We start from the raw sequence: 16,359 nt of genomic DNA on the forward strand, positions 1-16,359 counted from the left end.
AGGAGAAGATATTTCTCAACAGTAAAAAAAACACGAGTTCATCCTCCCTCAACAACATGAACAAACAAGAAATTAAGGAAAAGTGGGAAGCTGCCTACAAGCTTGCTCTCAGTCTCACTTCAGATAAATTTACCTATCATAGCACGAAGGATAATGTTGCCATTAGTAAGGCCGATGATGAGAGAGGAACCATCGTCAGAGGAGAAGTTACTATCCACGACTGCAAAGCTGATGATTATATTGACTTATTGATCGTCAAGGATTTGAATACTAGAAAAAAGATTGATCCAAAGACTCGTACTTTTGAAGATTTGGATTCATTTACTGATGAAAGTGGATCTTACAAAATTAGATATTATGTTGCTGCTTCACCAAGTAAGTTGTAATGTCATTATACGATTGAAGAATATAATTAATCGAAATTAAGGCATGATGGTTTCTGATCGTGATTTCCTCTATGTTGAACATCATTTCCGTGAGGGTAATTCTTTCATTCTTGTTACCACTTCTGTTGATGGATCTTTCCCTTGTGACAAGTCAACTGGCGTAAGAGGAACAAACATCTTCACATTTTTCAAATTGTCTGAATTGGAAAATGGTGATTTACATGCTGTATTCAGTGGTCTTGCTTGTCCTAATGGCCTCATCCCTACAGCTATTTCCAATAGTGTTGTTTATGAAAGACCATTAATTCTTTCTGCTGCTGCCAATGTATTGGGCAAAAAAACTTCAAGCTCACAATAAAGCGAAAAAAAACAAGAAGAAGAACTTTGGAATTATTAGCTTCAGTATAGGTTTTAATAAGAAGAGGGATGGATGAATATTTTTAAAAGTTTAATTATTAGATATTTAATGTCAACTAATCTCAAGAGTTTCTAAACATTAATTAATATAATCAATTTACTGTCTAATTTATCTTAAGTTCCAGCTAGAAGTATTTTGTAAAACCAGTAAATCAGAACTTGTTGGTACTATTTAAAAAAAATGTTATCACACACATCGACCATCCCACCACCACCGTCATGTGTTCCAATTTCTCATCCACTACAAGATCACTGCAGATTCGGTAGAGGATTTGTTAGTTTATCCGATGTAACTTTAGATCAAATACCATTGCATAGGATTATATTGTGTCAATCAGGATTGTTCAAACGTTATTTTATGGAACATCCTAATGAGAGGGAACTGGATTCGAAAATATTGTTTAATTTATCATCATCTGATTCTTGTAGTGAATTTAGTAGTGAGGCAATTGAAATTGCTCTCAATTTTGTATATGAATCGGGTACTATGAGTCCAATTTTGAGGAATGAGGAGATTATTACACAAGTTTTTAGATGGTTGTTAAAATTGGAATTTTACTCAACCTTATGTTATGTTGTTAAAAGTATTGATTCAAGTGTAAATGATAGTATATATTTTAGAATGTATGGAGATTTATTATTGATTCCAAATTTTGGACGTTCGAGTTGGGATAATTCTAATATCACCGAGATGCAAAACACTCTCGAATTAAAGATTATTGGAAATTTACCAATTAATTATGAGATTGTAAATGAGGGAATTAAAGAGTTTGGATTTGCTCAAATGGTTGCCCTCATTGAACGAGTTCTTTATCACAATTTGGACTTGTCTGACATTGTTAGAATTATTTGTGAATGGGCCAAGGATAACAAGGAGAGGACATTAAGTCTTGGCGAATTGTTAATGATTTGTGATCAGGCTAAGAATATTCCACGTGTTCCTAATGTTGTCTCTGTACCTCCACCACCTCCACCTCCGCCACTACCACTTACGCTTAGACCTGTTACCAGACCAGTAACCACACGCATTGGTGCAGCTGTTAGTTTTCCATCACGTAATCCTCCTAGTTCATTACGTCTTTTTGACGATGATGACGATGAGTCAGATTTTGATGACGACGATTGGTAACAATGATCAATATTATTGTCTATTTAATTTGTAAATATTTTGTTTTTATAGATTTATAGACCTATTATAAACACAAATCTATTAAACAACAGTTTTCATGACATAATATTCAAGATCACCATGTGCTTCAATGAAGGCCAAGATTTGGTCGTTGAAGTAATTGAGGAGAACATCAGGAACTTGAGTCATTTCACAACAAATTGTCAACAACCAAATCCAACGTTCAACACCATCCTTACAGAATGAAGTCCAACACTTTTCGAATGGATATTCAGTTTCAGAAACTCCATTCTTAACCAATTCTTCCCAGTACAATCTAACCAATTCCTTTGAATGTTGAACGAACAATTCTGGCTTGATATCAGAAATCAAAGTTTGAACCAAATCAGTGGTTGGAGTGCAGAGACCAACTTCAGTCCAATCCAATGCGTCAATCTTCTTTGTAGCAACATCAATAAGGAAATTACTACCATGGAAATCTCCATGACACAATGCAAATGGTTCAGCATTAATTGATTCTTGGAAAGATTCCCAAGAAGCCTTTTCCATTGATTTTTCAATTACATTAAGCAACTTTTCAGATAGCTTGAAAACAGTGCTCTCACTACTTCTCTTCTTGGCAGTTTCCCATCCCTTTCTTGTTTTGGCCATACCTTCTTCCCACAATTCTCTATCTTGTTGATTGTAGAATTTGGCAGCCTTCAAGAATTCATATTGCAACAAGGAACGATTATTCCAATTGGAAGCATGAATCTTGGCAATATTGAGGTACATTTCCTTCAACATGTCCAAAGGTTGTGGTAATTCAAAGTCATATTTACCAACACCCCAAATTTGATTTCCAAAAACAATGTTCAAACCAACAGTTTGAGGTTTCTTCAAATCTTTCATCAAGATGACATATTCACCAACTTGACCGTTTCCATAGGCATACAAGACATGAGGAGCTGGTCCAGCAACAACCTTTTCTAACAAGTCACTTGCATAAAAGAGAGCCTCTCTGTGTGGCTTCCATGAGAGAACAGTTTGTCTACCTTGTTCACTGGCATCACTTCTCTTGAGAATGAAAGTGGTTGGAAGAGTTTCAGTAGCATTATTTCCTTCATAAGAAACGACAAGTCTTCTCATCACACCATTGAATCCTCTATTTTCACCCAATTCTTCCACAACAACATTGGAAACCTTTACACCTTCTTGAGGAATGACTTGTTTATCCTTGAGGATGAATTCCATCCACTCGGAAGAAACAACATCATCACCTGGTCTTGGTGCTAAATGATCTTTAGTTGGATGAGAACTAGCAACTCCTCTGATATCAATACAAGACATTTTTTTGATTTGGTTTTTAAGCGCTTGGGTAAATTTCAACTTGCTTACAGGTGTGTTTTTATAGGAAAATGGCCGATGTTCTTCTGGTACTGCCACCTCAGCTTGATTCTAATTGTTATCCAAGCAGCAGCATTCATGGATGATTGTAAAATTTGAGGAACACACTACGGCTCTGAAATACGATCAATTTCAGAATTTTCATCCGCCTTCGAGCTCCTTTGGATGTGAGAAGTATATTTGTCATTACTGCAAACTACACACCTCAGAAAGATACTAGAGCAAGAAATGAGCTAAAACATGTGCGACGAGAAAAGCAAGCCAAAAAGAATCTCATCCGCAGAGAAATAAGTAAAAAAAAGGATACAAACGATGGGGCTCGAACCCACGACCCTCGGATTCGAAGTCCGATGCTCTTCCTCTGAGCTACGCCTGCTTCCATTTAATTCTTTAACCAAAGAAAATTGTTTTTAAAGAATCCAACATATTTAATAAATCTTTACTATTAAGATAGCAAAAACAAGCAAAAGGCTACAGCGAGCGGGGCTTGAACCCGCGACCTTAAGCGTGTTAGGCTTACGATCTAACCAACTGATCTATCGCTGCTGCTTACAGTTTTTCAAACCTTAATTAATTACTGGCCTTATATTATATATTAAATCAGAGATAGCATTAATACATAATTAAATAATATCCCCAATGAACAGGAAACTGTTGGTAATGTACAACATTTATTTACAAATATAAACAATATGATTAGCAAGAAAAATCAACAATATATCTTGGCAATACTTGATTCTTATCATAGAAAACCAATTGATCATCACCAGTTGTGCTAGTTGCAAAAATTGAGTCACACTGATTCAAAATGGACGAATTCAATCTTGGTTGAGGTGTGGAGCAGGTTAAATATTTACCAATGGCCACTTCACACAAGACAATTCTTCCCTGACTGTTTTGTGGAATTTTGGAACAATCGGAGAGGTAGATTCCTTGTCCATAATTTCCATTTTCTAATGAGAAACCATCTGAAACCACACTGTTCAACTGAACAGCTCCTTTGAATTTGAAAGTTGTTGGAGATTTGGAATCGACAAGTTGAGAATTCTTTACAATGAACGCCTTTCTCAGAGTTGGATTATCAATTTTCTCAATTCTATAAACGTGATGATGACTTCCCAATTGGGTTTGTAACAATTCTCTAATTGCTGAAAATTCTTGACTCGTTCCAGCAATTTCAACAAGATTATGTCCAGTAAATGAAGCACCAACAGTATTTCCAGCATACATTGAAAATGGAATGTTTGAATCAAGTTTAGGAGTGGCTGAATTGACCAAAGAACCTTTTCCAGCACAATTACTGCAGGCATAACCTAGTCCATAACCTTGTGCGCTTCCCTTTCCTTGACATTTAGGGCAAGCAATGTGATTCAATGGTTTGTCTCCACTGCCATTGCAACCAGTGCAATTATATCCTAAACCATAACCTTGCTGGGTTCCCTTACCACCACATCCGAAACATGCCTGAACTAGTAAAGATTTCTCACCCTTTTGTTTACAGGCAGTGCATGGATTTCCTAATCCAAAACCTTGTTGAGTTCCCTTACCACCACAACAGAAACATGGTTGCACATTGACAGATTTCTGTCCAGTGCCATTACATGTGGTACATTTATATCCTAAACCATTACCTCCACATGCATTTTTTAAAGTTGAGTAATTCTGTGGTACCAACACACTATGAAATAATCATTCAGGTTGAAAGGTTAAACGATGTTTTGTTTTACCCGATTGGTTTGTCGATTGAAAGATTGTTACAACCTATATCATTGAAGTAACCTTCTTAGTTGTTATGGAAATGATCCGTTCTTGAAATATCCTTTTTGTTGTTGAGATGGTTTTTTAACAGTCCAGAATGTTACAGTTTAGATTTTACATAATTTAAATTTACAGTTAATATTGTAAAAGATTTAGCATAGTCTTAGTTAAATTTTTTCTCGTTGTTCTTCAATAACATCATCTCCGTGCAGATCCTGAATGGAACCATTATTGTAGGCCAGTAATTCAATTTCATCTGATTCATTGTGAGGATGATGTTCATTATATTCATCGAATTCATGCCTCATTTTAGATTCTTCCTCTTTCTTGGCATGATATTCCTGTATCTTTTTAGATTCTTCCTCATTCATCTTTTCGAGAACTTCCTTTCTGATTAAAAACTTTTGGAAATACTTTTTATCCAACTTGACCAACCAGTGATCTTGTTTGTCCAATATGGTTGGTGGAGCAATTTCTGGTTTCTTAATTTTCATCACCTTCAATAGTGGGAATGTTCCACCACCCAATACCAAGATGGTGAAGAAAACAGTGGCCAATGTAGTGGTAAATATATACTCTCCATTTCCACCATGACTCTTTAATTGCATTGATAATGCAAAGGCAATAGCTCCACGCAGACCAGCAAACCACATGACGAATTGGAATTTGAAACTAATCTTTCCAGTTCTGTACATATTCAATATGCCACTAAGTGGTACAATATTCAAAAATCTTCCCAACAAACACAATAAAATAGTGAAACAAATTAATGGAATATGCCACTTGTTGTTATCAAAAGCAAATAAGGCAAATCCAACGTAGAGGAATGTAAATGTTTCACAAATCATTGCCAAAGAGTTTGATGTTGATAGAAGAGCATTGGATGATTGCTCTGATAGATTTGGAACCGAATAGTGTGACATTAAAACACCAGAAATCAATATTGTCATAATGCCAGATAAGTATGGCAATGAAACCAGGTAAGAAAAGTAGGCAAGCACAAAGAAAATTGACATTTCCAACTTTGGAGAGTGTCTAAGAGCTCCATATTTGAAAATCAATGCTGCAATCACACCAAATATAATTGCAACAAGAACAGAACCAATTGAAACATAACAAAATTGAGCAGCTCCTTTCAGAGTTACAATCAACAAGTCATCTTTGGTTGCATCTTTAAATTTCTCAAAGGTTTCGTACAGTACAATAGCAACAGCATCATTGACAATACTTTCACCAAAAACCAAATAGTGCAGAGTTGTTGGAACACCCAAAGCACAGAAAATGGCCAATGTCGCCACAGGATCCACAGCAGAAATGAGAGAACCAAACATCATACATTCAATCAAGGTCAATTGTAAACTCAATCCATAATATCCCAAAATATATAATCCACATCCAACTACGACTGAGCTGATAAATGTTCCAAATACTGCATACAATATAATACCTCCAATATTACCAAAGAATCCACTCTTGTCCATAGTAAATCCAGCATCGAAAATAATGGCAGGTAAGAGGAGTGAGAAGAAAATTCCCGGATCGAGTTGTGTAAATACCTGATGATGAATCCATGTCGAAGGAATGGCATACTTGGCAATAACACCAACAATCACACCAATACACAATACACCAATACTTTCCGGAAACCAGGCTATATGAAAACGATGTAAAAAGTACATGACCACCATCGAAAGAATCAAACAACTCCACAACATGATTAATTGAACACCAGACTCTTTCAAGTTTTCTACACAGAGAGGATTTTGTGGTAGATCCGATTTGTCATCCGATGATGTCAACAACATGTTTTGTAGTGTTGGTTGATTTGTGTTGGTTTGCTGTTCACAAATCACACAACCTGCAACCAGTATTAGCACAATAAGTACCAACCAAATGAATAATTGACTACCTCTCCATACCATGATAATATCTTGATATTTTTTTATTGATTCTTAGAAATGGATTGTGCTGTCTGTTTTGATTCAATGTTGAATCCATTTCTATTGCCAAAAGTTGATACCGAATTGGTCAACCTATTTACAGAAGAGTGAAAAGACTGGTGATACGATAATTGTAATTAAGAAGGATTAAATAACAATATCCTTTGCTTTTGGTTTCTTGATGTGTCTCATATTTGCAGAGTTTGTTGAATAAATAACTGGTGGCATGAAGTAAGGTTTAGGAATACCCAATTCATCATCAGGAATGTAAGCATTTGGCCTCTTAATGGCAGTCGTTCTTGTGATAGTTGAAGGAAGTGACGATTCAAATTCAAGTCTCTTCTTTCTATCTGCCATTTGCTCCTTCCATCTTTGTTTGACTTCTTCCTCGTGTGCCCATTCTCTTTCAATTTCCTCTGTTGGTGGTTCTCCTCGACTCATTCTGTCACGAGCCTCATCTACCATGGATTTTATCTGCTTATTCTCAGCTTCTAATCTCATAGTTTCTGTTCCATAAATTGACAGCTCTGAAACAGTTGATTTCATCTTGTTTGTAGTTTGCTCGATTTTCTTTTGAATAAAGTTAAGATTGACAGACAAGTCAAATGATTCATCTCTTCCTTTCATTGCCAATTTTCTTAACTTATCAGATGATTTAGTGATTCCCTTCAGAACAAGATTCTTTTCCATGAGTTGTTCTCTTCTCTGATTGAGTTTTTCTTCCAAATCTTGAATCTTGTCTTGTAACTCTTCTTCGTTGACAGAGTCTGTTCCAGGCAGCTTCCTCCACCTCTCTAAATTTTCTGGCCTTTCTAATTCTTCAGATAATTTTTGACCTTGTGTATTAAGTTTTTCAATATCAACCTTCAAATCCTCTTCCACTTTGAGCAATGATTCATACTCTGGAAGATTTTTGAATAACACTTCCAACTTTCTCTTTTCCTCTTCCAAATCCAACTTTAGGCCTTTAATTTCCTCATCTCTCTTTCTCATTTCAATTTCACCTTCTTTGATAATTTTTTCTTGGGCATTTGCTTTTTCATAGAGAATACACAATTCATCGTTTCTGTCGATCAATTGAATACCAGTATAGTTTCTGTCTTGCACACCTCCTTCATATTTCTTTTTCAATAGGGCCATTATTTCTTCAGCCAAGTTAATATCAGCATTTAGCTTGTCAATTTCCATGATGAGCTCAAGATTTTGTTCCTCCTTTTGCTTGGATGCCAATCTCTTTTTACTGAATTCACTAAGCATGCTAGCTTTTGTGGTGACTTCATCTTCAACTTTTCTTTTAACTTGTTTGAGTTCTTCCGATTTTTGTTGGTTTTGTTTTGTTAAAACCTCAAGTTCATTCTCCAAAATTTTGTTCTTTTCTCTAATTTCAGCATGTGATTGAGCACTGTCTTGAATTGCTTTAGCGTACTTGTTTCGTTCTCTTTCCATCAATGAGTATGATTGTTGCAAAGCAATGTACTTGTTTTCAATTTCTGTCAAGTTCTTATACAGCTCACCATTTGAAAAGTGGCAAATTTTGATTTCACCCACAGCTTCCATAAAGTCTCTTTTCTTTTTGGCGGCTTCTCTAGCCTTTCTCTCTCTTGCTGCTTCAAGATTGGATATGACCTTATTCATTTCCCCTTCTTGGTCATCAACAACTGCAATTTTGTTTTCTAATTCATCTGTTTCCAGGTTTCTTGTTTTTAATTTTTGAGCCAAGAACATGTATTCTGCTTCCCCTGTCAGAAGTTCATGAATTAATAAGTCTACATCTCTCTCGATTTCAATTTTCTTCTCCTTGGTAGTTTCCAATTCTGATTGCAACATTTGCTTTTCTGAAGAAAGTTCCTCCACCATTTTTGTAAGCTTATCAATTGCAGATTTGGTATGTTCAAGTTGGAGTTGAGCATTATATGCATCTCGACTGTACATGTTTTCTTCGTTTTCTAAACTTTGTTTGTGTTTGATTTCTGTATTTTCCTCTTCAGCAGTAGTTTTTAAAAGTAAGTTCAATCTCACTCTTTCCAACATTTCCTCCTTTCCGTGGTCTTTCTCGAGTAAAAGTGTTTGCCTCATTCTGTCTATATCCTCTTGAAGTTTAGATGCTCCAATTTTGGCACTATCCTCAAGCATGAACATATTATAGTGAATTTGTTCAAAATCTATCTTTTTGGTTTCTATTTCATTAATTTCTCTATCAAGAAGATCAAGTCGGTCAACAAGAGACCTCACTTCATCATATGAAGCCTTGCTAGCTTTTCTAACAATTTCGGTCTGTCTCCTTTCTCTTTCTGGTTCTTCCTTTAATCTTTGAAGTGTTTTTTCCAAATCTCTTCCCTGAGTTTTTAGAGTGTTATCCAAATCATATTTTGAAGCAGCAATATCCTGTTCGAGTTTTATCTTTTTTTCTTCCTCCTTCTTTTTTCGTTCTTCAATTTCCTTAATTCCTTGTTTCAGCTGTTTGATATTATTTTTACAATTTTCAACAATAGGTCTCTCCTTGGCATTTTGTTGTTCAATTAGCTCTCTTTTTTGGTCGTCAAGAATTGCAATTTTTCTTTCGAGTTCAATGACAGATGTCTGTGTGACTGCCTCCGATTCGTTCATAAGAGCAGTTTGATTTTCTGCCTTCATTAAATCTTTTTTAAGATCTGCAATGTATTGAGTATTCTCTAGTTTGAGTTTTTCCAATTCTTTAATCTTTCTTTTTTCTTCTAAAAACTCCTTGTTGAGTTGTTTACCTTGTTCTGTGATACCTGCTTCCTTTTCCATAGTTTTCAAAAGATAAGACTCCAATTCCAAACCCTTCTTTTTAAAATGTTTATAATCTTTAGGATCTATTCCTGCTATTCTATCCAGTTCGTTTACTACCCAGTTAGCATCCGAACTGAAAGTTTCCAGAACTGAAGAGCTTGCTGTTGAATCCGTCACGCCTTCAAAACCTTCCATTTTTTTATAATGTTGTTTGAGATAAAACACTACAAAAACGGCGGGAAAAAGAAAACAAAACTAAAAAGTTCAACCGCCCCACGTGGGGCTCGAACCCACGACCGTTGGATTAAAAGTCCAACGCTCTACCGACTGAGCTAGCAGGGCTGCTCGGATATGTTTATTTTATTTCCAACATGACAATAAGTAATACCGATTATTTGTCAGGTTATTAAAAGTAAATATTTTCAGATCTTGATTCATAGGTTAATCAAACAGTTTTGATGGTGGTTTTTTTCTTCCTTGTTTTTATGAGAGGAATGAAAGATAAAAATAACTCTGTATGAAAAATACAATTAAAAAAAATAATACATCATCATGTCCCGTTACGATAGAGCCATCACAGTCTTTTCTCCAAATGGTCACCTTTTCCAAGTTGAATATGCTATGGAAGCTGTGAGAAAAGGTAGTACTGCTGTGGGTGTTAGAGGAACAGATATTGTTGTTTTGGCTGTAGAAAGAAAAACTGCTGCCAAGTTGCAAGAAACACGTTCCGTAAGAAAAATTGTAAAAATCGATGATCATTGTGCATTGGCTTTTGCTGGTTTGACTGCTGATGCTCGTGTTTTGATTAACAAGGCAAGATTGCATGCTCAAAGCTATGCTTTACAATTTGAAGATCAAGTATCTATTGACTACATTACACGATATATTGCTCAAGTTCAACAAAAATACACTCAAAGTGGTGGTGTCCGTCCATTTGGTATCAGTACTTTGATCGCTGGTTTTGAACCAAACGGAACTCCTACCTTATCACAAACTGATCCTTCAGGTACATTCTCTTCATGGAAAGCTAACACTTGTGGAAGAAACTCAAAAACTGTCAGAGAATTCCTTGAAAAGAACTATGATACTGATATTTTAGGAACTGAAAGTACTCAATCTAGTGAAGAAAGAACTGTTAAACTTGCCATCAAGGCTCTTCTTGAAGTTGTGGAAAGTGGAAGCAAGAACATTGAAGTTGCTGTTTTAAAGTTTAAGGAACCTCTTCGTTTTTTGGGCGATGATGAAGTCGGAAAGTATGTTGAGGAAATTGAAGCTCAAAAGAAGCTTGAAGAAGAAACCAAGAAGCAAAAGAAGTCATCCCAACAACAATAAGTTGTACATAACATGTATTATATCCTCAATTAAACAAATTATGAAATTTAAATTATCTCAAGTTACTTTTTTATTTGTTTACATATTTTTTATTTTTGCAAATTTCTTTGTGGAAATAATCTCTGTAAATGTTGGCATAAGAGCTTAAATTTAAAAACTGGTAGAAATTAAAAAAGTAGACCATTTTTATTCATCTGAATCAATCAAAAGATGGGCTTCTCCAATGCCAAGTTCCTTACTCACAATCTTGAACATTTCCAACAAAACTGCCGAGATGGATTCTTTGTTACTATTGTAGGAAATAAACTCGCACAAAACTGGGAATAATCTCACAACCAATCCTTGATATCCATTCAAAGCTAGTGATTGATTTTCAGAAAGTTCAGATAACTTATTAAGCTCAGAGTACAGTAAAGGATTTACCCTGATAGATTTGAGTTCAATGAGTGTATTGTACAATTCTTGTCTTCTGTGTTTTGGCAGAGGGCAATTACCACTTCTCTTATCATCTTGAATGAATTGATTCAAAATGGATTTGCATCGCTTGAATAAAATTGGTAAAACAAATCTTCCCAAATCTACTTCATTACGTTCAGTCTCTGTCAAATCTTCTTCTTTAGAAGAAACATTTTCCAACTTTTGTGTGGCATTGGAAACAAAGTAGAAGAGTGTTTTGAGAGAATGTTTGGCAACCTTCTTTGGGGCTAAATGTGTTGCCTTCTCCAATATCATGAGCAATCTCTTTTTAACTGTGGTGGCATCAATGTGTACTAAAACAAATTTAGAAATGAGTTCTGTCAGTAAAATACTTTCATCAGTTTCCTCTTCAGTTTCAGCATTATCCTCTTCACTACTGCTATCCTCATATTCCTCATCCTCGTCTGTTGATTCAATATAACTTTCATGGAATAGGAATTCTTCAATAGCGATACACAAATCTTTCCATGTTTCCTCATCAACATCTTTAACAAAACTGTCTTCTGGAGAAATAACACAAGCCTTAACGACATTTTCTAAACCCTTGATGGAGGATTTCCATAAAAAGTAGCTCTTTTGATTGGATTGTTTGACAAACTTGGTTTGAATCATATCGCCCAATAACTGAATAGTTTGCTTAAAAAGCTTTTGTCTAACAGCTGTAGGAGCTTGCAAACAACAACACTCAAGCAAAGTTTTTTGAAGTAAAACAGCATACTTGACAGGTGTCTCTATTTGTCCCTTTCTAATTGAATTCTTAGAAGGAAGATGATTGCTTAAAATATCAAAAATGTATTCTCTAGTTTCGTCAGAGAATGAACTAATTTTACAAACCAAATCCATACAAGATCTTTGCACGGCAGATGGGAATATTATTACATTTACAGCTGCAGGACAAACTAGAAATTGGTCAATAAGATAATTAATAACATTTCTAATATCCTCTTGAGTGAAGATACTTTCACCTCCATTTTGTTGTTGTTCATATAATTTTCCAATACCATCTAATAGTTGAGTTATTGTATCCACATTTACAAATGATTCTTTCTTATCATTAGTGACATACTTGGAAAAATCTGCAAGTGTATGCCAAATTTCCCAAGCACCCTTCCACAGATTTTGCTTAATTTTACCTCTTGTACAGCTGATCATATCGTATAGATTTTTAACAGCTGTCATGGCAATTTCTGATGTTTTGGAGAGGACAGACTTGTGAATAAATAATGTAATATCGTTGCATGCCTTATCAACAAATAATGGAATTTCAGAAAGGATAGTTTTTCCGTGTTCACAAACAACTCTAGATACGAAATCAATTACCAAGGCTCTTGTTTCGCTCCATTGTTTAGCGGCAGTATTTCTTGTGTGGTGAACAACAATTTGTTTCTTCTTTTTCTTTGAATCATCTGACTCAATTTGAGCATCTTTTCCTGCTGTTGGGAGCTCAAAATCTTCTAAACTGGTCTCAGCAGAGGTAGCAGCTTCGTGTGTCATGTCGAGAATCTTCAAGAGAATGTCAGAAATACACTTTTCCCATGTCTTTTTGATGAGTTGATCTCCTTGTGAAACCATTACAAATGATAGGATTTTAAGGGAAGAGTTTCTAACGTCAGGTCTAGAGTCTACAGTTGCTTCTCTGAGCTGCTCATAAAGAGTCAACCACAATTCATCAACTCTACTCAAATCACCTTCATTTTCTCCTGCCTCTTTATCATCTTTGTAAGTGTCTTGATTCTTTACTTTTGGATATCTGTCAGTTAAAAATTCAGCACTACTCATAAATAAATTGATGGCAACAAAACTTAAATTCAAGTCTGAGGCATCTCTTTGTTTGACATATGCACTGATTACAGTGAAAAACTCTGTAAGACATTCAAATCCTAATGTTGGTAAATATTCTTTGGAGGCTATGGATTGTACGCACTTGAAACCAAGTGGAATTAATTTGGCTCTATTTACAGTGCTATTTGCTGACTTCTTTTTCGAGGTAGGAAGAGCAGCACATTCTTTTAACAATGGAAGCAAAACAGTCCAGGCTGTAGTGAGCTTGTGGCCACATTTACCAATAAGACTGTTAAGAGTTGTCAAAAGTTGTTCTCTTGTTTCCATATAATCACATGATGATTGGAAAATATCCATGAAAATAGTAAACACAATTCTTTCCAAATCTGGAGATACTATCTCATTACTTTCCAATTCTCCGTCCTTGTTTCCAAATCTTACGCTATATTTGTTATTCTCAGGTCTATACATTGAGATGATAACTTCATAAACGAAATTAATAGATGATTTACGAGTATGTTCATTTTCATTCTCTACCAACCATAGAATGTGAGAGGAAAACAGAGGCCATGTTTTCTCTACCCTATTCATATTGACTTGAACAGTTTCCAAAATTTTTTGTGCTGCAAATAATCTACTTTCACCAAGGAGGGCATTATTGGTTGTATCTTGTGACAATCTGCACAATGACTTCAACATTACAAGAACAGATTCATCACTCAAGTGAGAGGTACTCATGAATAAATTTTGTAAAGCTGCAAACAAAATATTTAAATCTTCTTGTTCACTTTCTGGTGCTGATGTGAAAGGCATTCTTTGGTTGAGTAGCTTATCAATTACCAAGAAATTCTTAAGCAACAAGTACCAACTGCTCCCCAACAATCCACCAAGACAGTGAGCAATATTGAACAATATTTTCATGACCAATACAGATTTTCTATTGAGGTCATCCATTTTCATTGTTACATCGGTTGGGCTGTTAGCACTATTTGCAACAACTGGTTCATAAGTTGTGTAGAATAGATCGCTAGTATTACTAAGATTAGAACTGGAATAGGTTCTTCTGGATAATTTGATTTTTGGGGTAAATTTACAAAGGTTTGTCAAGAAGGCATCTCTTGGTGCTGATAATCCAGTAATTCCGCATGTATGAGTAAATAAGAGGTAGTTTCTCAAAATTGATTGAATATTTTCATCACCTTCACAAACCTCTAAGAGAATATACAATAAAGTTAATGTTGGCGCCCAAACAAGGTTTACAAATATTGAGCATATTTTTTTCTTTTCCAAAGATTCTTCAGTATCTTCATCAACTTGGTTTTTCTTGATAGGACCAGTTGGTTTCTGAATACCTGACATGATACTCAGGGAAGTTATTAATCCAGTGATACACTCTAAACAAGCACCAATTGATTCTCCAAGAGAAGGTGAATAGGTAGTCTTGTCAACTAGAATATCTAGTCTTGAAGTTTGTTTTTGTGTTAAATCAAAATTGCTTAACTTTGCAGATAAGCTACTGCTTCCTGTATTAATTGGTTGAGTATTCTTCTCGGCACTCATCGGGTCTGTTGGAGTACCTGGAGTGGCTGATGTATTATAGTTGAGTAACTGTTGTACATAGGTAGTGACAGCACTAGAAAGTTTTGTAATAATATGTCCATCAATATTCAATTCACCATTCTCAGATGATGAAGGTAGAGATTTATGAATATGAATCAATAATTCATAATCATAAAATATACTTTTCAACACTTCTAAAGCCAATACCTTGTTGCATTGATTGGAAGATTTTTCAATAACATCTCGCAAGTGATCACAAATGACAAGAGTAAAAGTTTCAAAATGAAGAACCAAACCAAATGAATTGATTACAGAGCTTAAAAGCTTGTAAACTCGAAGCATTAAAGAAAAATTTGTAGAACTTCCATTAGAAATATTACTAATATTTGTCAATAAAAATGGTGTCATTCTTTGACTGATGATATTCTTGAATAGATCAAACTGTAAGACAAAGTATTAATTAAATAATAAATAATTAATTGTACTTACTGTTGTAAAATATTTTCCATAATGTGACAGTACTGAATCAACCAATTCAAGAATAAAATTAATATCTATATTTGAAATTCCAAGCCATTCCCCTGTTTCACCTTGAATAGTAGCACAAAGATCATTAAAATACAAAAATGCATTCTTGAATTGATTAGATTCCTCATCAATGGATCTTTCCAATTCTTCATTAGTCTCTGGATTAATTTTAGGTTTTAAAAATTCAAAAATTGATATTGTAGCTTGACGAAGAGTGGCTTTAGCAGTCATGTCAACATTTAAACTTTTAGATCCTTCCAGTGAATAGCATAATTTTAACAATTTTGAGAGTGTAATTTGATTAAGTTCATAACCCTCTCGTGCAGTGAAAATTGCCAAGACTAACTGAAGAATTTTAAGTTGCACATTTTCCTCTGTTGTGTGTTGTCCTAATCGACTGACTGTTTCTACAATAATATTCAATCCAGCCTGATGGTGATTGTTCGGAATTTGTGAAAAGCAATAAACCTACCTCGGGTACAGCACCATATAGTAAAAGTTGATGAAGTGAAGATAGAGCAGTCACTATTAATTTTGTTGTTTTGCTTTCGCAAGCTATAAGAAATGGTTTAACAATATCCTCATTATTTCCTTTAATCACTAAATAATAATAACAATAAATTCCGAAGATATTTTCCATCATCAAAATATTCACTTTAATCCACAAAATAAAACAGACCACATACACTGAATAACTTGATCAGATGAAATACCTTGCTCTTCCATCTTTTCTTGTATCGATCTTAGTTGTCTGACACCACGATCAGCAGCATCTTTGATTGCCGGAAACTTCTTCTGTTGTGCTTCCACAGATAAAGATCTCAACTCACTCTGTAGTACCTTGAGAAGAGAACTCATTTTTTGATTAAAAAAAAGAGCTCGAAATATTTAAATTGATGATATTATTAAT

General features: G+C 34.9%; 6 protein-coding genes and 3 non-coding genes across 9 annotated transcripts; 2 read left to right on the plus strand and 7 right to left on the minus strand.

Moving 5' to 3' along the window:
- Window positions 1-56: 56 nt before the first annotated feature.
- On the plus strand, window positions 57-1,932 carry NAEGRDRAFT_46135 (uncharacterized protein; the record flags this gene model as incomplete). The annotated part of the gene is made up of 2 exons (XM_002681574.1): window positions 57-375; window positions 1,142-1,932. The coding sequence occupies 2 exons, from the start codon at window positions 57-59 to the stop codon at window positions 1,930-1,932; spliced, it is 1,110 nt and encodes a 369-aa protein (XP_002681620.1).
- A 25-nt stretch (window positions 1,933-1,957) lies between these two features.
- Window positions 1,958-3,261, minus strand: NAEGRDRAFT_56904 (aminoglycoside phosphotransferase; the record flags this gene model as incomplete). Its single annotated transcript, XM_002681731.1, has 1 exon — window positions 1,958-3,261. The coding sequence occupies one exon, from the start codon at window positions 3,259-3,261 to the stop codon at window positions 2,014-2,016; it is 1,248 nt and encodes a 415-aa protein (XP_002681777.1). The 3' UTR covers window positions 1,958-2,013.
- A 361-nt stretch (window positions 3,262-3,622) lies between these two features.
- NAEGRDRAFT_t71 lies at window positions 3,623-3,694 on the minus strand. The gene has a single exon. It is a non-coding gene; the product is annotated as a tRNA-Arg (tRNA).
- A 96-nt stretch (window positions 3,695-3,790) lies between these two features.
- NAEGRDRAFT_t70 lies at window positions 3,791-3,864 on the minus strand. Its single transcript has one exon. It is a non-coding gene; the product is annotated as a tRNA-Val (tRNA).
- A 1,379-nt stretch (window positions 3,865-5,243) lies between these two features.
- NAEGRDRAFT_46137 (uncharacterized protein) lies at window positions 5,244-6,755 on the minus strand (the record flags this gene model as incomplete). Its single annotated transcript, XM_002681732.1, has 1 exon — window positions 5,244-6,755. One exon carries the CDS (start codon window positions 6,753-6,755, stop codon window positions 5,244-5,246), a length of 1,512 nt encoding a protein of 503 aa, XP_002681778.1.
- Window positions 6,756-7,163: 408 nt separating this feature from the next.
- NAEGRDRAFT_62959 (uncharacterized protein) lies at window positions 7,164-9,965 on the minus strand (the record flags this gene model as incomplete). Its single annotated transcript, XM_002681733.1, has 1 exon — window positions 7,164-9,965. The coding sequence occupies one exon, from the start codon at window positions 9,963-9,965 to the stop codon at window positions 7,164-7,166; it is 2,802 nt and encodes a 933-aa protein (XP_002681779.1).
- A 74-nt stretch (window positions 9,966-10,039) lies between these two features.
- Window positions 10,040-10,112, minus strand: NAEGRDRAFT_t69. Its single transcript has one exon. It is a non-coding gene; the product is annotated as a tRNA-Lys (tRNA).
- Window positions 10,113-10,317: 205 nt separating this feature from the next.
- On the plus strand, window positions 10,318-11,151 carry NAEGRDRAFT_37734 (proteasome subunit alpha type 7). The gene has a single exon (XM_002681575.1). It carries the CDS (start codon window positions 10,323-10,325, stop codon window positions 11,100-11,102), a length of 780 nt encoding a protein of 259 aa, XP_002681621.1. The 5' UTR covers window positions 10,318-10,322; the 3' UTR covers window positions 11,103-11,151.
- A 121-nt stretch (window positions 11,152-11,272) lies between these two features.
- NAEGRDRAFT_78277 (uncharacterized protein) lies at window positions 11,273-16,307 on the minus strand (the record flags this gene model as incomplete). Its single annotated transcript, XM_002681734.1, has 4 exons — window positions 11,273-15,362; window positions 15,411-15,794; window positions 15,922-16,049; window positions 16,136-16,307. The coding sequence occupies 4 exons, from the start codon at window positions 16,305-16,307 to the stop codon at window positions 11,289-11,291; spliced, it is 4,758 nt and encodes a 1,585-aa protein (XP_002681780.1). The 3' UTR covers window positions 11,273-11,288.
- Window positions 16,308-16,359: the final 52 nt, after the last annotated feature.

Source organism: Naegleria gruberi, assembly GCF_000004985.1.
Source record: "Naegleria gruberi genomic scaffold NAEGRscaffold_5, whole genome shotgun sequence".
NCBI classification, from domain to species: domain Eukaryota; phylum Heterolobosea; class Eutetramitea; order Acrasida; family Naegleriidae; genus Naegleria; species Naegleria gruberi.

Coding starts and splice junctions, on each gene's coding strand:
- NAEGRDRAFT_37734 (XM_002681575.1), top strand. CDS start 10,323: ATGTCCCGTTACGATAGAGCCATCACAGTCTTTTCTCCAAATGGTCAC.